At 34.6% G+C, this 23,241-nt stretch overlaps 1 protein-coding gene across 37 annotated transcripts in view; it reads right to left on the bottom strand.

Annotated features, from left to right (window-relative positions):
- Window positions 1-23,241, bottom strand: part of RIMS2 (regulating synaptic membrane exocytosis 2) — a 580,920-nt gene that overhangs the window by 495,423 nt on the left and 62,256 nt on the right. For 25 of the 37 annotated variants that reach the window (XM_049093308.1, XM_049093313.1, XM_049093310.1 and 22 more), the window contains exons 2-3: window positions 2,258-2,290; window positions 1,769-1,855 (exon numbers count right to left, since the gene is read on the bottom strand). The exons of the other annotated variants lie outside the window; for them this stretch is intronic. In XM_049093308.1, the coding sequence (XP_048949265.1) occupies window positions 1,769-1,855; window positions 2,258-2,290 (120 nt within the window). The remainder of the gene's footprint in view (window positions 1-1,768; window positions 1,856-2,257; window positions 2,291-23,241) is intronic. 37 annotated transcript variants of the gene reach the window in all.

Genomic DNA, 23,241 nt, shown 5'->3' with positions numbered 1-23,241 from the left:
TACAGTAGACACCACCCCCAGCCCTCATCCTCAGTTTCACTTTCCATGCTTTTAGTGATCCACTGTGGTCTGGAAGCAGAGGATCCTCCTAACATATCCTCCTTAAAAGGTCAATAGTAGCACACCTCTATGTAACAGGACCTATGTCATTCCCCTCACTTTATCTCATCATATAGGCACTTAATTATCGCACATCATCACAAGAAGAGTATTATAAAAGATATCTTGAGAGAATCGACATTTATATTGCTTTTATTAGAGCATATTAAAATTGTTCTATTTGATTAATAGTTATTGCTGTTTATCTCTTACTGTGCCTAATGTATAAATTAAACTTTATCATAGGTATGTATGTATAGGAAAAAAAAAAACAGTAACTATAGGGATTATGTGCCATCTGCTGGTTCAGGTATCCACTGGGGTCTTGGAACATATCTGCAGATAGGGGTGAAGGGGATTCTTTTTTTTTTTAAGACTTTATTTATTTATTCATGATAGACACAAGGAAAGAGAGAGAGAGAGAGAGGCAGAGACACAGGCAGAGGGAGAAGCAGGCTCCATGCAGGGAGCCCAACATGGGACTTGATCCTAGGTCCCCAGGATCACACCCCAGGCTGAAGACGGCGCTAAACCGCTGAGCCACTGGGGCTGCCCCAAAGGAGACTCTTATAAACTATTAGAAGTAGTATGCCACAACATAATTTTAGGTTGGTTGAAACTAAAACACTGACAAAATTTACCATAAAATGCATACAAGTAACATAAAACAAATGAGCAGATTACCCTCAGCCATAATAAGACAAAAAGATATTTATCCTCTAGTTTGCGTTAAAGGCAAAGATGAAACTCTCCAAATATTTCATCTGAGGGCTCCTAGAATAGTCATTCTTATCCTCTCCTAGAGTTCATGTCACTTCTCCCTCTGCCCCTCCCTACAAACCATCTTCTCCATAAAACAGAACTCCCACTTTTAAAAAGCATAGAGGCTGAGCTGTAAGAGCACCCTGGAGTAAGAAGGCAGTCTCCATGGAGAGATTAGAATTTAAATAGATACAATCTTTCTCACATTCTCAGTTACTTCCACTTCAAAATACACATAATATTGCTTACATCAACTTAAAAAGATATGTGTGAACAATTTTTTAAAGAATGTTTTCTATTCTGCTAACAAACTAAAATAAATGGAATTGACTTTTCTTTAATGTTTCCGGTTAATGTGAGAATAAACTGCTACGTTTCCCAAATTATGTCAACTTAATGAAATGTTTGGTGAAAACAGGATTCAGTGGTCAAATATTATTAGTAAACACTGTATGTTCTAACCCCTTTGGAGCATATTTAGACACTCAGAAGTAACACAATAAAGAAACCTGCTTGTCCTTTTTTTAAAAGAATCTTTCCCAAACTCAAAGACTAAATTGGGGTGGGTGGGTAATATTTCTAAATGTCCTCTGAATTATTTTTGAAAGAAACACACTTAAAAATACACTGCATACTTAGAGAAAGATGTTTTATATGACAAACATAGTTTATATTATCCATACTAAAACTGAGGGGAGAATGACCTCTCTTCATTTTTACTACCCTATAAATTATCCTGTTTTCCTTTTAGATTTCCGTTATAATTAAAGATGAAAGTATCAAACTCATACCCTAACAATTTTTGTTTCTGAGGAATAATATTCCCAGGGCAGCATTTTAATGCATACTCTTCAGTATGTCATGCTATTAGAGATAATATTTAGTCTATACAGATCAGCTTACTTACGTCTGGGGCTCCTTTTCATTTTGTTGTTTTTGCTGGGGCTGAAGAACGTTATTTACCAGTTCAGTGATCCCACTAAAGGGAAACCACCTGTTTAAATAAGCAAATAATGTGACTGAATAACCAAATGAATAACAATGTAGGTCAAATGTTTTCTTACCCATAATAATAAAAATACACAGGCACAAAAAGCTACAGCCAATGGAAATGTGAGCGCCAATTATCATCAGGCAGTCAGAATGTAGGGAAATTAAGTTTGAACACTTAACCAGTCCACAAGCAGTCAGCAAAAAACTACATCCAGTCCATAAGTGGATGAAGTAAGAAGCTGCAGGCAGCTCTCTTACAAGCCAGAGAGTCAGAAAAGCAGAAGACACACTAGCTGCAGCCTATCCAGTATTAGTGTAAGCTAATACCATACAAGGTGCAGAAAGCAGAATATGGCAAAGGTACAGAAATCAAGCCTACTGCACTCTTAATACATTTACTTACTGTGTCGGTTGTGGTTTGTGTTCTTCTTTGACCCTAAAAAGATAAGTTTGCACAACTGAGTGCACTGTACTAAGAAGAATTTTCTATCTACAGGTTGTGGTCATATAAAAGTGAAATAAGGTTTGCTACATAGAAACAGTTAGTGCTTTGCTACTTGGAATTATACATTTAAAACAAGCTGACACAAAAAAAGAGAAGTTGAATCGCTTGTTCTGAATAAAGGATTGATATTAGAACTCTACTACTGCTTTAATGATTCCCTGATTTAGTCCTCAAGTTCTCACAAAAAAAGAGAAGTTGAATCGCTTGTTCTGAATAAAGGATTGATATTAGAACTCTACTACTGCTTTAATGATTCCCTGATTTAGTCCTCAAGTTCTCTGCATATTTTTATTAATACTGATATTGAAGCTTTTAAAATACTTATTTTAAAGTACCAGATTAAACACAGTTACATTTGGTTTACTGAAGATAAACAGATTTCCTCTTTATTTTTTAAAGTTCTTCCTTAATATAAATTGAAGGCATAAATATTTTAAATAAAATGTAAGTTTTATAGATGTATTTTAAAAGCCTTACAGATGAACTTATTTATTGCTTAAATGAGCAGATAAAATAATTGGGCGGTATGTACCCAATCTACCTAAAAAATAACTACTAAAATAACTATGTATATTAAATTCTAAACATTTATAAGCTAAAGTAAATTATTCATATAAGATAACAGACTAAAAATGCATTTAAACTATAATCAACTCAGTGCTTCACTGAAATAGCACTGGATATTTACAGGGCAGAAAAAGATCATACCCAAGGGTACTGAATTCCTCTGAAATCTGGCTTCTCACACTTTACCTAGGACCAATCCTGAGAGGCAAACCTATGACCAATGATCAGTTCACCAGCTTTTACTTTCCCAAAGAAAGGCTAAGAATTGGTAACTAAAATTGGTCACCAAAATCTAGTACTTTCATAAGGAAATTATATTAACACTGTGCATTAAACTCTTTTTAGATCAAACTGATTTTCCTCTCCAGTGTGTTCCTATTTATAATAATATAAGCAATAAATGAAAACATATACCCTTATATATTTTTGTGTCCCGATGAATAAATATAATTGGTAATTGTGTATCTCTATATTAAACCAAAGAGGAATATACTGTGCTCTCTGCATAAACTTCAAAAAAGTGTAATACTTTTATCTTAGAGTTAAAGCCACATTATTTAGTATTTAAATATAGTCATATAATAATTTAATAATAAAAGAGTATATTTAGCACCAAATATCCTATCAACAAACAAACACAAAAAAACTTAAAAGAGTGACACTGGATTCTATCCTGAAAACTTACTATATATTTCCTGGAGAATAAGATAAAAATCTTTTAACATTTTAGAACAAAATAGGCCCCAAACAGATAATGTCAAAGAAAGATAACCATATCAGCTCATCAAAATGGACAGCAACGCAAGATTACCCTTCACCAAATGAAATTTATGTTAAAAACAATAAATATTGAAATAAATATGTAAATGAGGAAACAATATTGTCAAAGAATTCTTGGGTGATCTCTGCAAGGAATCATGTTGCTTTTGAAATTAGTGACAAAAGTTTTCATCATAAACAAATTAATATTAATCTACCAGTCAGTTCCTAATTTCAAAATCTTTACTTGAAAAATTAACACACATAAAAATGTTATTTACCAATTCAGAAAGTATTTCTGGGCTTTGTAAAATAACTATATGTGAAATAATACAAATATTTGCATCAGCTTTCCAAATAAAACATGTATCATAGTAAGGCAGTCAAAATATTTATCCTGTCAGGTGGCCAACAGACACATGAAAAGATGTTCATCATCACTTACTCTCAGGGAAATACAAATCAAAATTACAATGAGTTATCACCTTCCACCTGTCAGAATGGCTATAATCAACACAAGAAACAACAGGTGTTGATGAGGATGTGGAGAAAAAGGAGCACTCATGCTGTTGGTGCAGCCACTCCTGAAAAAGTTATGGAAGTTCCTCAAAAAGTTCAAAAGAGAACAACCCTATGATCCAGTGGTCACACTACTAGGTATTTACCCAAAGAATACAAAAACACTAAATTCAAAGGGACACATGCATCCCAATGTTTGCAGCAGCATTATCTACAATAGCCAGATTATGGAAGCTGCCCAAGCATCCATCAATAGATGAATAGATTTAAAAAAAAGATGAATAGATAAAGAATACACCACATACAACAGAATATTATTCAGCCATAAAAAAAGAATGAAATCTTGCCATTTGCAATGACATGAATAGAACTAGAGAGTATGATGCTAACAAAAATAAGTCTACCAGAGAAAGACAAATATCATATGATTTCACTCATATGTGGAATTTAATAAACAAAACAAATAAGCAAAAGAGAAAGAGAGAGACAAACCAAGAAACAGGCTCTTAACTATAGACAATAAATATGGTTACCAGAGGGAGGTGGGTGGGGGAAATAGGTCAAATAGGTGATGAGAATTAAGGAGTACACTTGTGAGGAGTACTAGGTGATGTACAAAATTGTTGAATCACTATATTTTACACCTGAAACTAATAAAACACTATGTTAAAAAAAACTATTCTGTCTTTAAATACAATCAAGAGTATAAAATCATTCTTTTTTCCAATATTTTAAATAAATTCAAACCTCAAAATGTCTGAACATGATTAAAATGCATGTTGAGATAATTTAAGAACTGGTAATATGAAAAAGTAATGATATCATATATTTCTTTTATAATACACTATTATTATTAGCAATGAACACCTACATTCTTGTATTCCAAAATGTGTATAAGGGGCTTCCAGTTTCCAGTCTGATACAAAAAAAAAGGCTTGGAAATCATCACTTCTATCCTTACAACAAGCAAAAAGCCGAACAAACTGAAATTCAACAACTCTTCTTAGAGCCATCAAAGAGTTTAGGTTATTGGATACACCTCTAAGCTGAACTCTAAAGAAACAGACAAATAGATACAGACTATCACATTTTACCAAGAGTACAAGCCAAGGGGCAGAAGCTCACACCTGAAGCTACTATCTATAGGAATACTTTTAACTATAACTGATTAATTACTAGAGACACAGTGTGGACTGGATTGAGAGTTTAAAATTCCAACAGATCCCAATCTTATTGCGCCACCACATTTCTATAAATTTTCTCTCCAGGAGCTCTACCATTGTGTGAAAATCAAAGAAAAATCTCCTCCTAACTCAGCTCAGGCTCACCAAAAGACAGATTACTGAATGCTTCTCAAATATCAACACTATACCGCCAAATCAATAGAGTTCCTGAATAATGACCAGAGATGATGACTAAAAGAACTGCAAGTTTTAGACACGATTTAGTTGAAAGTCTCTAGGGAAACACAAGAGCAAGGAAGGAAGGAAAAAAAAAAAGTAAGATACAAATAAAGACACCAGCGAAGATTCTGGGAGGATGATGGAGTAGAAAGCAATAGGAATCTGTCTACCCACCTAGACAGCAAAAGCAAAATCTGTCTGATGTAACTATTTTGGAAATGTGGAGTCCAATGAAGGCTTTCAACTTCAGTAGAAGACTTGAACTATACACTGCAGTTAATTTTGGTTAACTTGGGCTCTTAGCATAATATCAGTTATCCAATCCCCACCTGCCAGACCCATAGCACATTGCTGTTCACCTGTTCCCGGAGCAACCTGCACACAGCTTCCAAGAGTCAGGGTAGGTGAAAAGGACTCTGTCCTCCAAATAATATCAGTGATCTGTGTTCAGATCACAGACTACTGCTTCCCATCTCAGAAGTACAGACAAAAAAAATGGATGGCTATTGTTGCTGCAACTCCTTACACTGTTGAAGCCCTTCCCCTCTCTGACTAAAGTGATTTCCAGGATATTTAAATGGCCAGAACATTTACCCCCCTCTGTTTTTCAATTTTTTTTTCCCTTTGGGAGCCAGACATTAAAGATTGAAACATTCAAAAGTAACTGCATATATGGGAGAAAGTAAAGTCACTACACATGCCCAGAAAAAGGCCCAAGCTTAGCAAAGAAAAAAGACCTTAAATTTACACCACAGGATAATCCTCAGGACAGAGACAGCCTACAATTAATTTATATATATATATATACACTCACAAAATAAATCAAAAACAATAACAGAAAACAACAAAACCAGTGAAGGGAAAAAAATCTTATTTTCAGAGTTACCACATTACATTCAAACATCTAATTTTCAAAAAAAAAAAAAACAAAAAAAACAAAAACAAAAAACCCTAAGGCATACAAACAGGAAAGTATTACCCATTCAAAGGAAAAAAGGATGAACAGAAACTGCCCTTGGAAAAGACCTGACAGGGGCACCTGGATGGCTCAGTGGTTGAGCATCTGCTTTTGGCTCAGGTCGTGATCCCAGGGTCCTGGGATCAAGTCCTGGGAGGGAGTCCCACATCAGGTTCCCCACAGGGAGCCTACTTCTCCTTCTGCCTATATTTCTGCCTCTCTGTGTCTCTGGTGAATAAATAAATAAAATATTTTTAAATTAATTAAAAATATATATATAAAAGAAGGGAAGAAGGAAGGAAAAAAGAAAGAAAAAGAAAGAAAAGAAAGAAAGAAAGAAAGAAAGAAAGAAAGAAAGAAAGAAAGAAAGAAAGAAAGAAAGAAAGAAAACCAACCTAAAATTCGGTATCCAGGGAAATTCTTCCAAAGTGGGAGCAAATTAAATACTTTTTCGGACAAGCAAAACTTAAGGGAATCCGTCATCAATATACCTGCCTTGCAAGGAATGTTAAAAGGGAGAAGGAAATGATACAGGTTGAAAACCCACATCTACATAAAAATAGGGAGGGGATTAGAAAAGGAATAAATGGGGGTAAAATAAAATATTGTATTTTTCTTATGTTTAATTGATCTAACAGATAATTTTGTTCACAATAATAATAGTAACATTATAGCTCATGGATAAATGAAATGAATGACAGCAATTTTTAAAGTACAGGAGGGAAGAATGGGGAATACTCTGTTATAAAGTACTTGTACTACCCCTAAGGTGATAGTGTTATCTGAAAATAGATTAGTTGTAAAAGTACACTGAGAACTCTTCAGCAACCACTAAAAAACATTTTTATAAATGAAGTATAATTCATATGCTAAGACAGGAGAATGTATGGAATCAAATCATATAAAATGTTGAATTTAAACAAGAGAAGGGGGATGCCTGGGTGGCTCAGCTGTTGAGTATTTGCCTTTGGCTCAGGGCGTGATCCCGAGGTCTTGGGATCGAGTTCCCCATTGGGCTCCCCACAGGGAGCCTGCTTCTCCCTCTGCCTGTGTCTCTGTCTCTCTCTGTGTGTCTCTCATGAATAAATAAAGTTTTAAAAAGTAAAAAATAAAATAAACAAGAGAAGGAAGAAAAATAGTGGAAAACAAAGCAAAAGCAGAAGAAAAACAAAAGGAAAAGGAGAACTAAAAGAACACAGGCAACGAATGGAATAGTTATAAATATAGCAACTATTAATCCAATTATATCAATAATCTCTTAAATGTGAATGATCTAAATACGCGAATTAAAAGGTCAAAGTAGAGTTAAAAAAAAGCCAACAACGTGTTGTCTACAAGAAACCCACTTTAAATATAAAGACACTGATAGATTAAAAGTAAAGGAATGGAGAAAGATACACCATGCTGACACTAATAAAAAGAAAGCTGAAGTATCTACATTAATTTCAGACAAAGTCAACTTCAGAACAAGGAAATTAGCAGGGATAAGGTGGAGTATTCCATAATGACAAAGGGGTGAATTCTCAAAGAACACATAATAATCCTTAATGGGTATGCACCTAATAACAGAGTGTCAAAATATGAGAAACAAAAATTGATAGACAAGCCACAAGAAACCGACAAATCCACTGATAGAGTTAAGACTTTACACTTCAATCAGTAATTGACAGATCCAGCAGCAGAAAATCAGTAAGGACATAGCTGAATGAACAGCAACATCAATAAAATGTTATTAAATGACATTCTCTAATACATCATCCAATAATACCAGAATACACATTACTCTCAAACTCAAATGGAACATTTACCAAGACAGACCACATTCTGGGCCCTAACAGGTTCCTTAACAAATTTAAAAGAATACAAATCATACAAAGTATCCTCTGAGTCACAAAGAAATTAAACTAGAAAACAATAAAAAAACTGTTGCAAAAAATTCAAAAATACCTGGAGATTAAACAACATACTTCTAAATAACACCTGGATCAAAAAAGAAGTCTCAATGGAACGCCTGGGTGGCTCAGAGATTGAATGTCTGCCTTTGGCTTAGGTGGTGATCCTGAGTTTCCGGAATCAAGTCCCACATCAGGCTCCCTGCATGGAGCCTGCTTCTCCCTCTGCCTATGTCTCTGCCTCTCTCTGTGTCTCTCATGAATAAATAAATAAAATCTTAAAAAAAAAAAAGTCTCAAGAAAATTTTGAAGTATTTTGAATTAAATGAAAATGAAAAACACTCTATCAAAATTTGTGAGATGCTGCTAAAACAGTACTTAGATGAAACTTTTAACACTGGATGCAAAAGAAAGATCTAAAATCCATAAACTAAGACTCCATCTTAGGAAACTAGAAAAAGGAGAATGAATTAAATCTAAAACAAAACAAAAATAATAAAAATAAGAGCATAAATCAATGAAATTTTAAAATAGAAAACCAATAGTCACAATCAACAAAACAAAAAGCTGCTTTTTTATAAAGACCAATTAAATGATAAACCTAGCTAAAGCTATACTAGTCAAGAAAAAGAGAGAAGACACAAATTATTAATATCAGAAATGGAAGACGGTCCATCACTACTGATCTCATGACATTTAAAAAGATAATAAAGAAATATTAAGAATAACTCTATGTTCAGAAATTTAGTAACTTTGATTAAATGAACCATTTCCTTGAAAGATGATCTCTGTGACAGTTCACACAAGGAGAAATAGATGATCTGAACAGGTCTAACATCTATTAAAGTAATTGAATCAAAAGTTAACAACCTTGCAAAACAGAAATCACCAAAGTCCAAATGGTTCCATTCGTGAACTCTACCAAACGTTTAAGTTGGAAATTATACCAATCTTCTACAATCTCTTTCAGAAAAGGAGGCTCTTTAAGAGAACACTTTCTAACTCAATCTCTTGGAACAGCATCACCATAATACAAAAAACAAAGGCATTAAAAGAAATGAAAATTATAGACCAATATCTTTCATGAACACAAATGCAAATACATTCAACAACATATTAGCAAAGCAAATCCAACATGTATAAAACAATTGTACCCCATGACCAGGTTGGATTTATCCCAGACATGATGGTTCAATACTCAACAACCAGTTAGTATAATAATCCATTGTATCAATAGGTTAAAGAAGAAAAATTATATATCATTTTTGACAAAATCCAACAACCATTCATAATAAAAACTCTAAACACACTATGAATTGAGAATATTTCCTCAATTTGATAAACATAAAAAGCTACAGCTAGCATTATACCTAATGATAAAAAAAAGTCTTCCCCTTAAAATCAAGGAGGAATTGACTACACGTAGAGATCAAACAAAGGAATTTTTAGGATATTGGAACTGTTCTAAGTGATCTTGTGGTATGTAAACATGACTGTAAGTATTGGTAAAAACCCATAGAGCTATATATCACAAAGAGTAAATGTATACAAATTTTAAATTTAATGTATGCAAATTTTTAAATTTTGCATACAACGGTAGGGGAATCCTAGGATGAAATGCAGAATGTGATAAATGAATCCAGCTCTGTTTGGGAAATGGATAATAAAGCTCACTGATACAAAAAAAAAAAAAAAAATGCTGCTCTAAGCAACAATGGGAAAGGATATTTTAAATAAGGCTTCCAGTGCTAAAGACAAAAAAAGAACTATACTTAAACATTGTAGTCTAATTGGTAAATTTGTTTGCACGTTACACAGGTCAGCAATTCTGAAACCATTGTGCATGTATACAGGAGCTGAACAATAACTTGTAGCTAATGAGAGCCAGGCTTCTCACTGTTAGAAAAAGAAGTTACAAATAAGCAGAGAGCAGGCTAAAATGAATGAACCTTGCCTACAGTGCTGGATTTAGAATCAAAGATATTAGTCTGGGGATGGCTAAACATCCGTTGGGCACCTGCCTTCGGCTCAGGTCATGATCCCAGGGTCCAAGATTGAGTCCCATATCGGCTCCCTGTGAGGAGCCTGCTTCTCCCTCTGCCTATGTGTCAGCCTCTCTCTCTCAGTCTGTGCCTCTCATGAATAAATAAATAAATCTTAAAAAAAAAAAGATATTAGTCCGAAGTTATATATAGTTGCATGTTATAGATATAGGTGATAGATGATGATAATGATAAGTGACAGATGATAAATAGATAAAGCCTATAGAATTAATAAATTAAAGCTATTGTGCTCAAACAATTAGATTAATCAGACATGGAACTATAATTACAAGCATTTAGTTTCCTTCTCTCTCCCCAAAACTCCCCCAATGACAGGATTTCCCAGTTTGTTTGTTAGAATGGGTTAGGATTCAATGCTAGTAAAATTTATTGAATTGCAAGCAAATAAGTGTAACTGATGAGTCAGCAATCCTGAAAAGCTGAATCCTAGTGCACTGAAGAAAGCAAAGAGGTAAATGAACATCATCAAATCCCAGAAGGCTCAAGAATTGGCAGGACCAGATAACTCTAGAAATAGAGTAAAAGTGAGAATAAAAAAAAAGTTGAAAGTGTCTTGACTAACAACATGAGGACCCAGATTCCCCCCCTCACTCCATGCCTCCCCCTAGCCTCAGCAGAAGCTTAACAAGCATCTTCCCTAGAGAAAGTAAAACAGTATGATTAAACTCGCAGAGACCAGGCAGAGATGACAACAGCGGTGGTATACTGGACACGGACAAATTAAAAGAAATCTTATATAATGAATGTTAAAACTCCAGCTTTTTCCCCAACATGGTCCCCCAAGCACTAGCAGCCAGGCATACGCCGTCTAGGATGAAGTCTGGAAGATTCTGCTCTGGGAAATCTAACTCACTCAAGAGAAAAGAATGGGGTTTCCCAACAATCCAACCTGGCTATATCACAGACTATGTTATTGTTGATCTTATTAAGGAACCCATATCTAAAGAAAAAGGAGGCTGAGGATATTATGAAAAGATTGAGATTAAACTAAGCTGCCAAACATTTATAATATCAGAACTACAAAAATGGGGAGAGAGGACAAAGAAAACAGATTACATTGTGAAAGAGTTCTTCTACTCTCTATTGTAACTGTAAAATGAAGTAATAAGATAGACCAGAGGCCACTTTCTCCCTGTACTGACCTCTACCATTGGTGCTTAAAGCTAGTACTACATCTGCCCCCATCTATTCAGAATTCCCCCCCTAATCTGTCACTCTAGTTCTCTTCTTCTATGCACCTTTCTGCCATAAGACCTATGTAAATATCTGGACATATTCAGGGAGAAATATGAATATTTTCATTAACAACCACATTCCTAATGCCAATTTATTTTAACATTTGTATACATGCATAAAAGGACTAAATTTTTTTTTTTGGCGTTTTACTCACAGCAAATAGATCAATATTTTTAAAACTACGGCTCCTAAATTCTAGCTGTCATTACCTTTGCCTATGAGAAAGAGCCACTCACAAATACTTGAAATACTTATGAATAATGGAAGAGAACATTCATCAAATCGTTAGGTTGTCAATGAATGCTGACGTCTTTTCCATAATACAGTTAGTTAGTTAGTCCACAAATGTTACATAATCAATCTCGATTATATATGTGGCAACTCTTCAATGCCAAATTGTTTTCCCCCTGACACCAAAGATGTTCCTTCACTACCAGATGGTATTTGCTCAGAGAATGCAAGCTTAATTTTTTCTAGGTTTAGATAAATGGATGAGAGAAAGAGAGAGATCCACAATGGAAGGTAATTCAAGACAAAAGTATTTTTAATTCTTCTTTTATATTAACATGAGCAACTAAATGCTTGAGTGTATCATTTAAAAACTGTAATCTTTTCTTTATATATCTTTTCCCAAATTTCTTTCACTAGTTACTCAAGCTTATCATTATCAGTTTGAGGTATAGATCTATTTTCCATTTTCTGAGGGAAAACCAATTAACAAACTTTTAACATAACTCAACTGAAATTCCAAAGCATTAATTTGATATAAAATAGCTGGTGAAAGGAAAATGGCCTCAGGAGAATTTAGACTCAAATCCTATTTCTTGGCTATGTTACCTGGTATTTATGTGATCATGAGCAACTTATTTAATTGAGCCTCTATATGTAATTAGTAAAATTGTGATAATCCTGGATAAAAAATATTTAAAAGATTAAATAGTGCACATAGTTCTTACACAATAAGTGAAAGTACCCTTTTTCAAAACTGAATTTCCTTTCAAAACTATATTCAAAATAATTATTCCTGACTTTAAAATATTTCATTTCATTTCTGTAAATATATTCTCTTATGGAGAGGACAATAGGTGAATAGGAGAAAGGTTTGGAAAAGAAACTTTTCATTGCAAATTTTTTGTGACTTTTGTATTCAAAGTAAGTGAATAAAATTTACATAAAAATAGTAAACTACTATAACCAAAAATATTAATCAAATTCATTCAGTATGTAAAGTCCTAAGAATTTCATGTAAGTGAGCCCCCTGAAAGCAGGAATTATGTCTTATTCATCTATGAGAGCCAAGAATTTTGAACAATGCTGGGCACCTAGTAAATGTTGAAAAACATCAGGCAGAATGGATACATAATTGGGACTCTACATTTACGTGGTCATATTTATGTGGTTGCAAAAATAAGACTGAAAATGGCTCTCTAGCTACCTAAATTATACAATAGAATACAACTACTTAATTGTGCTATCAGAGGAGTCAAAAATAACTGATCCACTTATATATGGGGAGACAATACAGAAAATTCGGTGATTTGTCACAGCATTAAACACTTAAACTATCATTAATTTCTAGAGATTTGTAGAGAAAAATACATCCTCAAAAATCTCACAATTGCTTACAAAAATAGGGGCATTACCTTTTACAATTGAGAAACCAAGTAAATTGTGAAGAATGAAAAACTTTTTTCTATAGTAGATTACAAGAATAACTCAGAGTGAACAGCACAGCAAATTAGTCCACATTAGAAGAGTATCTATATCTGATTAAGTGAATACACACAATGACACAAATACACACATTGTGAAATATCTCAGCAGCATCACTGTAAGTCACATAGCATTGGGTCCAGAAGAGGTGTTAAGATATTATCTAAGAGACTAGCTCTAAGTTCTTTTATTTCAAAAGCAGATTAAAAAAAGATAAGCATGAAATACATCAAAAATATTATTACTATTTTTATTAGAGTGGCAAGATTGTGGGTGATTTTATTCTTCCTGCCTCTATTTTCCAAATGTTCTCTAATATAATTATACTTTCTCATAATTAAATATATATATAATATTTTTAAGATATCATCTAGTTTAAAAAAGAACCATCCAGCGTACTGTATGCTTATAAGCAGTTTAAAAAATCAAGCGATCTTACACATTTAAATGTAAAATCCATTTTCAAAGGGTCCAAGGAAGAGATTTACAGTTAGCACCACCCGTTTAGTGAGGGGACTTGCTAAACAATTCTTTCTACCCTCATCACAATGACAGAGTTGCTCAAAGAACAGAAATGAACTCAATTTCCATAAGATTTCTTTATATATATACATCTTTCCCCCCATAAGATTTCCATAGGGCAGCCCCTGGGTGGCGCAGTTGGTTAAGCTCGATTTGGGCTCGATTTGGGCTCAGGTCATGATTTCAGGGTCATGAGATTAAGCCCAAAGTTGGGCTCAGCACTCAGCACAGTTTGTTGAAGTTTCTCTTTCCTTTTCCTTCTGCCCCACCCTGTGCTTGCTTGCTCACTCTAAGATAAATAAATAAATCTTTAAAAAAAAAAAAAAAAGATTTCAATAGGAAGATGACTAAGCACTTCAACATATACACATCTTTCAGAACAATAATCCTCTTAGCCTAGTCACTTCCAAAGTAGCATAAGACCAGAACTGCAACAGAGCTTCAAATGCCCATATGCTGCTGAATTACACTTTGGAATCCCAGTTTACACAGTGGCTTTACTAGATGAAGTATGATGTGAAGTCAGGCATCTCAGGGTAATGTTGTTCTGGAGCTTATGCAAAGGTTGTGATAGAATTCAAGGGCTTCTACAATAAATTTGATGTAGTTTACACTAACTCAAGCCTTTTTATATATGCTTCTAAAGTTGATCACAACCATATGGAATGATCTCTTCTGATTTATTTTGTTTTTCTAAGCCCCAATGTAGAGCTCAAACTCATGACCCTGAGATCAAGATCTGAGCTGAGATCAAGAGTTGGACACTTAACTGACTGAGCCACCCAGGTGCCCCTGGAATGATCTCTTTGAATAAGTACCATCTGAAAGCAGCCAAAGCTAAAAGTAAATTTTCTATGCAATGACATTCAAATATTTATTAAGTTGGCCCACAATAATATATTTTACATATAATGTATATTTATACATACATTTATATAAATGCATACAATAAAATTTCATTAAACAATACTTACAAAATACAATGCACAATAATACCATCTTTTCAATTCACAACTTTGTTTTTAATTGCTAGTTATACTTCCACAAAACTGATTTCATGACTCAGTTTGAAAAACACTCCTCTACAGTTAATGAGCAATAGATTACACCTTATAACCTCAGGACAAATCTAGATCTTCTGAGTTCCCCATGACTTTGAGGATATGCCTAAAGTTTAGGAGAGAGGGTTAAGACTTAAAAATAGCCAAATAACATTAGGTGCCCTTATAATTAGCTATTATACATGCAAATGTGACAGGTTGTTGGGTCACCCTATATAGGTTTCAAATCACTGTAATTCTATGTGCACGAGTCAGAAGAGGGAGGTTTATTGGGGCCAGGAGGTAAGTATAAGCATTGAGCAGAGAAAAGGAAATGAGCTTTAAGTAGGCAGAAGCAGGAGGTGTGGGACCTTCTGGGCTGACAAAGGAAGCAGAGAATGGAAAATAAACACAGCCAGAGCCAGGCAAACAGGTAGAACCTGAGGCAGGAGGCTAAATGAAGCCAGAGCCAGAAGGGAAGGTAGAAACAGGCACACAAGAGGAAATAAGGCCAACACAAAATACTGTGCGATGCCAGAAAGGAAAAAAGGCTGATGGCATTTGGCTGCATCATGCATGAGAGCAGAAAGGCATGTGCTGTTATGTGTGTTCTCAGGCTATCAGAGAACGAGAACTTTGTACGCAGCTAAAAGTCTGTAGTTTAAAAAATGTGGTCTCTGTATTATGCTCTATTAATTACTTCTTCTTTCCTACCAATAATTTGACCTGTTTTTATTTAAAATGCTTGACTGAGTAAATAAACATATGTTCCTTATCTATCTGGTACTGCCAGAATTTAGAATCAATTTTACTTTCTGCCATAGTGTTTTATAATTCTTAACGGCTCTAGATGTTTTCCTAGTTTCTTTAATACTTCATGTATACAACATTGCTGTGGAAATAATTATGTTGCCTTAACAGAAAAATAAATTAACATTAATACTACAAGGAGCGAACTTTTACTTTTTTCATATTCTGTACTAATAAAAAATTTTTTCCAAGAGATTTCAATAAATTAGTGATGCAACTGCTACAAAGTTATTAACATTTGGCAATGCCTAAGCTATGTCTTTGAAAAACGGATGCAAAAAATAAATAAATAAATGACTGCAGAGGTTGATTTTCTTTTTTAATTTATCAGAAAATAACAAGAATCAGTAACTATGTAATAAATGAAATTCAAAATGAGGTCAGATTTAAATTTATCAAAATTAGTCAGACATTTACATTTATGAGCATAACTAGTTTCCTACCTGGTAACCCACCAAAACCTACTCATTCCAGTTCATGATTAGGCAAATGTACTACAAAACAAAGATTTTTAAAGGCCTATGTGGTATTAGCTATCATATTAATTGGTGAACACCTAAATGAATTGGCAAACTACTATTCACAGTCAAATTTCAGTAACAAGTCAACAAAATTAAAAATATGAATTTAGATAATATTTCATAAAATAAAATTTATATATATAGCACTAGTACCCTCAATAATTTTGCTATTTAGAAACTGTCCCTAGTCAACCGACTTATTATTTAAGTAGTACATTACAATAACTTTGACCAAAAAAGGGCTTTTTCCCAAAAGCTTTTTGTAAAAGAAAAAAAGGATGGAAATAAGTTCAAAGATGAATTTCAGAAAAGTAATTTAGAAAAACCTAAAAGAGGTGCAAATGCCCTACAATCCAAAATATACAAGCATGTTCACTGCAACATGGTTTGTAAGAGAGAAATACTGAAAGTAACCTGTAGTAGGAGATAAGTTACCAAAATAACAACCTCCCATTATCTTTGGTTGGTTGGTTTGATTTGGCTTTGAGATATAATTGGCATATAACATTGTAACTTTTAAGGCATGCAATATGTTGATTTGACACATTTATACATTGCCATATGATTACCACCTTAGTGTTAGCTAAGTCATAATTATCATCTCTTTTTTGTTTTTTGTTTGTTTTTTTAAGATTTTATTTATTTATTCATGAGAGACACAGAGAGAGAGAGAGAGGCAGAGACACAGGCAGAGGGAGAAGCAGGCTCCATGCAGGGAGCCCGACGCAGGACCCGATCCCTGGACTCCAGGTTCACGCCCTGGGCCGAAGGCAGGCACCAAACCACTGAGCCACCCAGGGATCCCCTATCATCTCTTTTTTGGAAACATTTAAGATTCTGTCTCTCAGTAACTTTAGCGTATATAATACAGTATTACTGACCATAATCACTATGCTGTGCATTGGATTTCCAGAACTTATTCATCTTTGTAGCAAGTTTGTACCCTTTAACAACATTTCCCCAGTTTTGCCACCCCCAGCCCCAAGTAACCACCATTGTGCTGTGTTTCTATGAGTTCAGCCTTTTTAGATTCTACATATGAGTGATATCACTGCAACATTTGTCTTTCTCTGTCCGACTTCTCTAACTTAGCATTATGACCTAAAGGTCCATCAAGCTGTCACAAAAGGCAGGATTTCCTTCTTTCTCATGACTGAATAATACTCTATTATGTATATGTATATACACACACATACTACACCTTTATTCATTCATCCATTAATGGGCACTTAGATTATTTCCATATCTTGGCTACTGTGAATAATGCTGCAATAAAATTGGGAGTGCAGATGTTATCTCTTCAATATCCTGCTGTCATATCCTTTGGATATATACCCATATGCTGAATCATATGAAATTCTTCTTTTAGTCTTTTGAGAAACCTCCATACTGTTTTCCATAGTAGTTAAATGAAGTTACATTCCCACCAACATTGCACAAGAGTTCCCTTTTCTGCACATCTACATCCACCACCACGTGTTATCTTTTATCTTCTTAGATGGGAGGAGGAGCTTAAAACAACACACAGTTACTCTCTTACAATTCTGGATGTCAGGGAGGCCTGGGTGGCTTAGCAGCTGAGCATCTGCCTTTGCTTAGGGCATGATCTCAGAGTCCCAGGATCAAGTCCCACATCGGGCTCCCTGCATGGAGCCTACTTCTCCCTCTGCCTATATCTCTGCCTCTCTCTCTCTCTTTCTCTCTCTCTCTCTCTCTCTCTCTCTCTCTGTCTTTCATGAATAAATAAATAAAATCCTTTAAAAAAATAATTCTGGTGTCAGAAGCTCTAAATCAGTTGCACTGCCTGAAATCAAGGTGGTTAGCAGGGGTGTCCTCTCTGCACCACTCTAGGGGAAAATCTATTCCTTTGCCTTTTCTAGCTCCTAGAGCTGTATTCCTTCCATTCCTTGGTTCATGGTCCCTTATTCCACCTTCAAAGCAAGAAGCATAGCATTTTGCTTTACCCATCGCATTTTCTCCTATAGTAGAATCCCCTTCTGTCTTCCCCTGGTAAGAATATTTAGGACTGTATCATTGAGTCCACTTAATTAATCCAGGATATTCTTCCCATCTCAAGATTCTAAATTTAATCACATCTGCAAAGTCCTTTTTGCTATAAAAGGTAATGTATTCATTTTCTCAGAGTCCAGAGATTATAACATAAACATATTAGAGGGTTATTATCCAAGCTACCACATGGGGCAAAAGAGATCTTTTCCTTTTTGATGATAGCCAATCTAACAGTTATAAGGTAATATCTCGCTGGGGTTTTGATTTGAAACTCTCTGATGATTAGCAATATTGGGTACCTTTACATAGACATGTTGGTCCCTTGTATGTCTTCTTTGGAAAAAATATCTATTTGGTTCCTCTGTCCATTTTTAATCAGATTGTTCATATTTTTGTTACTGAGCTGTATGAATTCTTTATGTAAAAAAAAATGAATTCTTTATGTACTTTAGACATTAACACCTTATCCAATATATGGCTTGCAAGTATTTTCTCTCATTCTGTAGGATGCCTTTTCATTTTCTTGTTTCTTTTGATATGCAGAAGCTTTTTAGTTTGATATAGTCCCAACTTGTTTATTTTCCACTTTATTGCTTATGGTTTGGTATCATACCAAAAAATCATTGCCAAGACCAATGTCAAGGAGCTTATCACCTAAGTTTCCTTCTCATTCTATGTTTTCAAGTCTTACTTTCATATCTTCAATTCATTTTGAGTTGATTTTTTTGTGTATCATGTAAGATAGGGGACCAATTTCATTGTTTTACATATCAAATCTTCAATCCATTTTGAGTTGATTTTTTGTGTGTATCATATAAGATAGGGGACCAATTTCATTATTTTACATTATAAATGTAAAGTTTTCCCAACACTATTTATTGAACAGACGATGCTTTCCCTACTGTATATTCTTGGCTCCTCTGTTTTAAACGGATTGACCTTTTACGCATGGGCTTATTTCTGGGTTCTCTATTCTATTTCATTGATCTGTTTGTTTTTATGCCAATATCATACTGTTTTGATTACTATCCTTTTATAATATAATTTGAAATGGGGGTGAGCACGTGGCACTTGGATGGTTTAGTTGGTTAAGCATCTGCCTTCAGCTCAGGCCCTGATACCAAGGTCCTGAGATCCAGCCCCATGTCAGACTTCCTGCTCAGTGGGATATTTGCTTCTTCCTATGCCCCTCCTTCTTACTTGTGCACTCTCTCTTTCAAATAAATAAAATCTTTTTAAAAAAATTTTTTTAAAAATTGAAATCAGGAAGTGTGATCACTCATCTGTTCTTTCTCAAAACTGTTTAGGCTATCTTTATGTTTCCATACATATTTTAGAACTATTTGTTGAAATATGTGAAAAATGCCATTGAAATTTTGACAAAGATTACACTGAATCTAAAAATGCCTTTGGATAGTATAGACATTTTAACAAAATTAAATCTTTCAATCCATGAGCATGAAATATCTTTCCACTTATTTGTGTCTCTTTCAGTTTCTTTAATTAATGTGTGACAGTTTTGAGTGTACAGATCTTTCACTCCCTTGGTCAAATTCATTCCTCGGTACTTTATTCTTTTTGATGCAGTTGTAAATGGGATTTTTTTTCTTAATTCCTCTTTCTGATCGCTTGTCATTAGTGTATAGAAACACAAGAGGTTTTTTTACATTAATTTTGTATCCCACAACTTTACACAATTAATCAGTTTCAACAGTTTTTTTATGGGTCTTTTCTATATATATCATGTCATCTTCAAGCAGAGACAGTTTTACTTTTTTTCCTTTCTGACTTGGATGACTCTTATTTCTTTTCCTTAGCCTAACTGCTCTGGCTAGGACTTCCAGTACTGTGTTAAATAAACATGCAGAGTTGGCATCCTTGTCTTGCTTCTGAGCTTAGGTGACAAGCTGAAAGCCACCATTGAATATATAACATTAGCTGTGGGCTTGTAATATATGATCTTTATTCTGTGGAGGTATGTTCCATCTATACCCAGTTCACTTAGTTTTTTTCTTGACTGGATATTGAATTTCATCAAACTATTTTTCTGCATCTGCTAATATGATTTTTATCCTTTATTTTGTTAATGTGGTGAATTACATTTGTTGAAGATATTGAATCATCCTTGCATGCCCTGAATACATTCCACTTCCTGATGCTGTACAATCTTTTAATGAACTGTTGAATTCGGTCTAGTAATATTTTGTTACGAATTTTTGCACCTATATTCATCAGGAGTATCAAAAATGTTTTTCCTTGTAGTGTCCTTCTGGTTTTGATATCAGAGTAATCCTAGCCTCATAAAATGAGTTTGGAAGTACTCCCCACTCTTCAATTTTTGGAAGAATTTGAGGATTGTCATTAATTCTTTAAATCATTGGTAGAATTCACCTTTCTTGATTTTTTGTTTGTTCAGAGGTTTTTGATTATTGATTCAATCTCCTATCTTCTGATTATCTATTTCCTTATGATTCAGTCTTAGTAGTATGTATATTTCTAGGAATTTATTCCATTATGTTTAAGTCATCAACTTCTTAGCATATGCTTGTTCACAACAGTCTCTTATAATATTTCATATTTCTATGGTATTACTTGTAATATCTTATCTTCATTTTTAATTTTATTTGAGTCCTTACTACATTTTTTTAGGGAGTCTATCTAAAGTTTTGTCTATTTTTCCCCTTTTTCAAGTTTTTATTTAAATTTCAGTTAGTTATCATACAGTGTAATATTAGTTTTAGGTGTAGAATTTAGTGATTCATCATATAATATATAATAACATATAATAACACCCAGTGCTCATCACAACCAGTGCCCTCCTCAATATCCATCAGTTATTTCACCCACCCCTCCACGCACCTCCCATCCAGCAACCCTGTTTGTTCTCTATAGTTAAGAATCTGTTTTCTGATTTGCCTCTTTTTTTTTTTTTTCCCTCCTATGGTCATCTGTTTTGTTTCTTAAATTCCACATATGAGTGAAATCATAAGGTATTTACCTTTCTATGACTGACTTATTTCACAGCGTTATACTCTCTAGCTCCATCCATGTTATTGCAAATGGGAACATTTCATTCTTTTTTATGACTGAGTAATATTCCATTGGGTAACACACACACAGACACCACTTCTTTATCCATTCATCAGCTGATGGACATTTGGGCTCTTTCCATAGTTTGGCTATTGTTGATAATGCTGCTATAAACATTAGGGTGCATGTGTCCCTTCCAATCAGTAATTTGTGTTCTTTGGGTAAAAACCTAGTAGTACAATTACTGGATCATAGGGTAGCTCTATTTTTAACCTTCTGAGGAACCTCCATATACTGTTTCCCAGAGTGACTGCACCCCACCCACAGTAGAAGAGGGTTCCCTTTTATCCACATCCTCAGCAACATCTGTTGTTTCCTGTATCATTAATTTTAACCATTCTGACTGGTGTGAGGCAATATCTCATAACAGTTTTCATTTCTATTTCCTTCGTTGACGTTGAGCACCTTTTCATGTGTCTGTTAATTATTTGTATGTCTTCTTTGGAAAAATGTCTATTCATATCTTCTGCCCAGGGATCCCTGGGTGGCGCAGCGGTTTGGCGCCTGCCTTTGGCCCGGGGCGCGATCCTGGAGACCCGGGATCGAATCCCACGTCGGGTTCCCGGTGCATGGAGCCTGCTTCTCCCTCTGCCTGTGTCTCTGCCTCTCTCTCTCTCTGTGTGACTATCATAAATAAATAAAAATTAAAAAAAAATACATATCTTCTGCCCATTTCTTAACTGGATTATTTGTTTTTTGGATGTTGAGTTTGATAGTTCTTTATAGATTTTGGATACCAATCCTTTATACATTTGCAAATATCTTCTCCCATTTTGAAGGTTGCCTTTTAGTTTTGTTGACGGTTTCCCTGCCTGTGCAGAAGCTTTTTATCTTGATAAAATAATTCCCAATAATAGTTTATTTTTGCTTTTATTTCTCTTGCCTCAGGAGACTATCTAGTAAGAAGTTGCGACAGCCAATGTCAAAGAAGTCACTGCCTGTGTTCTCCTCTAGGAGTTCAATGGTTTCCTGTCTCACAATTAGGTCTTTCATCCATTTTAAATTTGTATTTGTGTATGGTATAAGAAAGTGGCCCAGCTTCATTCTTTTGCGTGTTATTATCCAGTTTTCCCAACACCATTTGTTGAAGTGACTGTTATTTTTTAAGATTTTGTTTATTTATTCATGAGAGACACAGAGAGAGAGAGGCAGAGATATAGAGGGAAAAGCAGGCTCCACGCAGGGAGCCCGAGGTGGGACTCGATCCTGGGACTCCAGGATCATGCCCTGGGCTGAAGGTAGGCGCTAAACCACTAAGCCACCCAGGTATCCCAAGACTGTCTTTTTTTAATTGGATATTCTTTCATACTTTGTCAAAGATTACTTGACCATCGAGATGTGGGTTCATTTCTGAGTTTTCTAGCCTGTTCCGTTGATCTATGTGTCTGTTTTTGTGTTAGTACCATACAGTCTTGATCACTATGGCTTTGTCATATAACTTGAAGTCTAGAATTGTGATGCCTCCAGTACTGCTTTTCTTTTTCAAGACTGCTTTGGCTATTTAGGGTCTTTGTGATTCCATACAAATTTTTGAATTGTTCTAACTCTGTGAAAAATGCTGTTGGTATTTTGATAGGGATTGCATTAAATGTGTAGAGTGCTTTGGATAGTATAGACATTTTAACAATGTTTGTTCTTCCAATCCATGAGCATGGAATGTCTTTCCATTTTTTGTGTGTCCTCTTCAATTTCTTTCCAGTGTTCTGTAGTTTTCGGAGTACAGGTCTTTTACCTCTTTGGTTAGTTTATTCCTGGGTATCCTGAGGTTTTTGGTGCAAC

The sequence above is a fragment of the Canis lupus genome, chromosome 13, assembly GCF_003254725.2.
Source record: "Canis lupus dingo isolate Sandy chromosome 13, ASM325472v2, whole genome shotgun sequence".
NCBI classification, from domain to species: Eukaryota; Metazoa; Chordata; class Mammalia; order Carnivora; family Canidae; genus Canis; species Canis lupus.
This window is presented reverse-complemented; position numbering and strand designations above follow the sequence as displayed.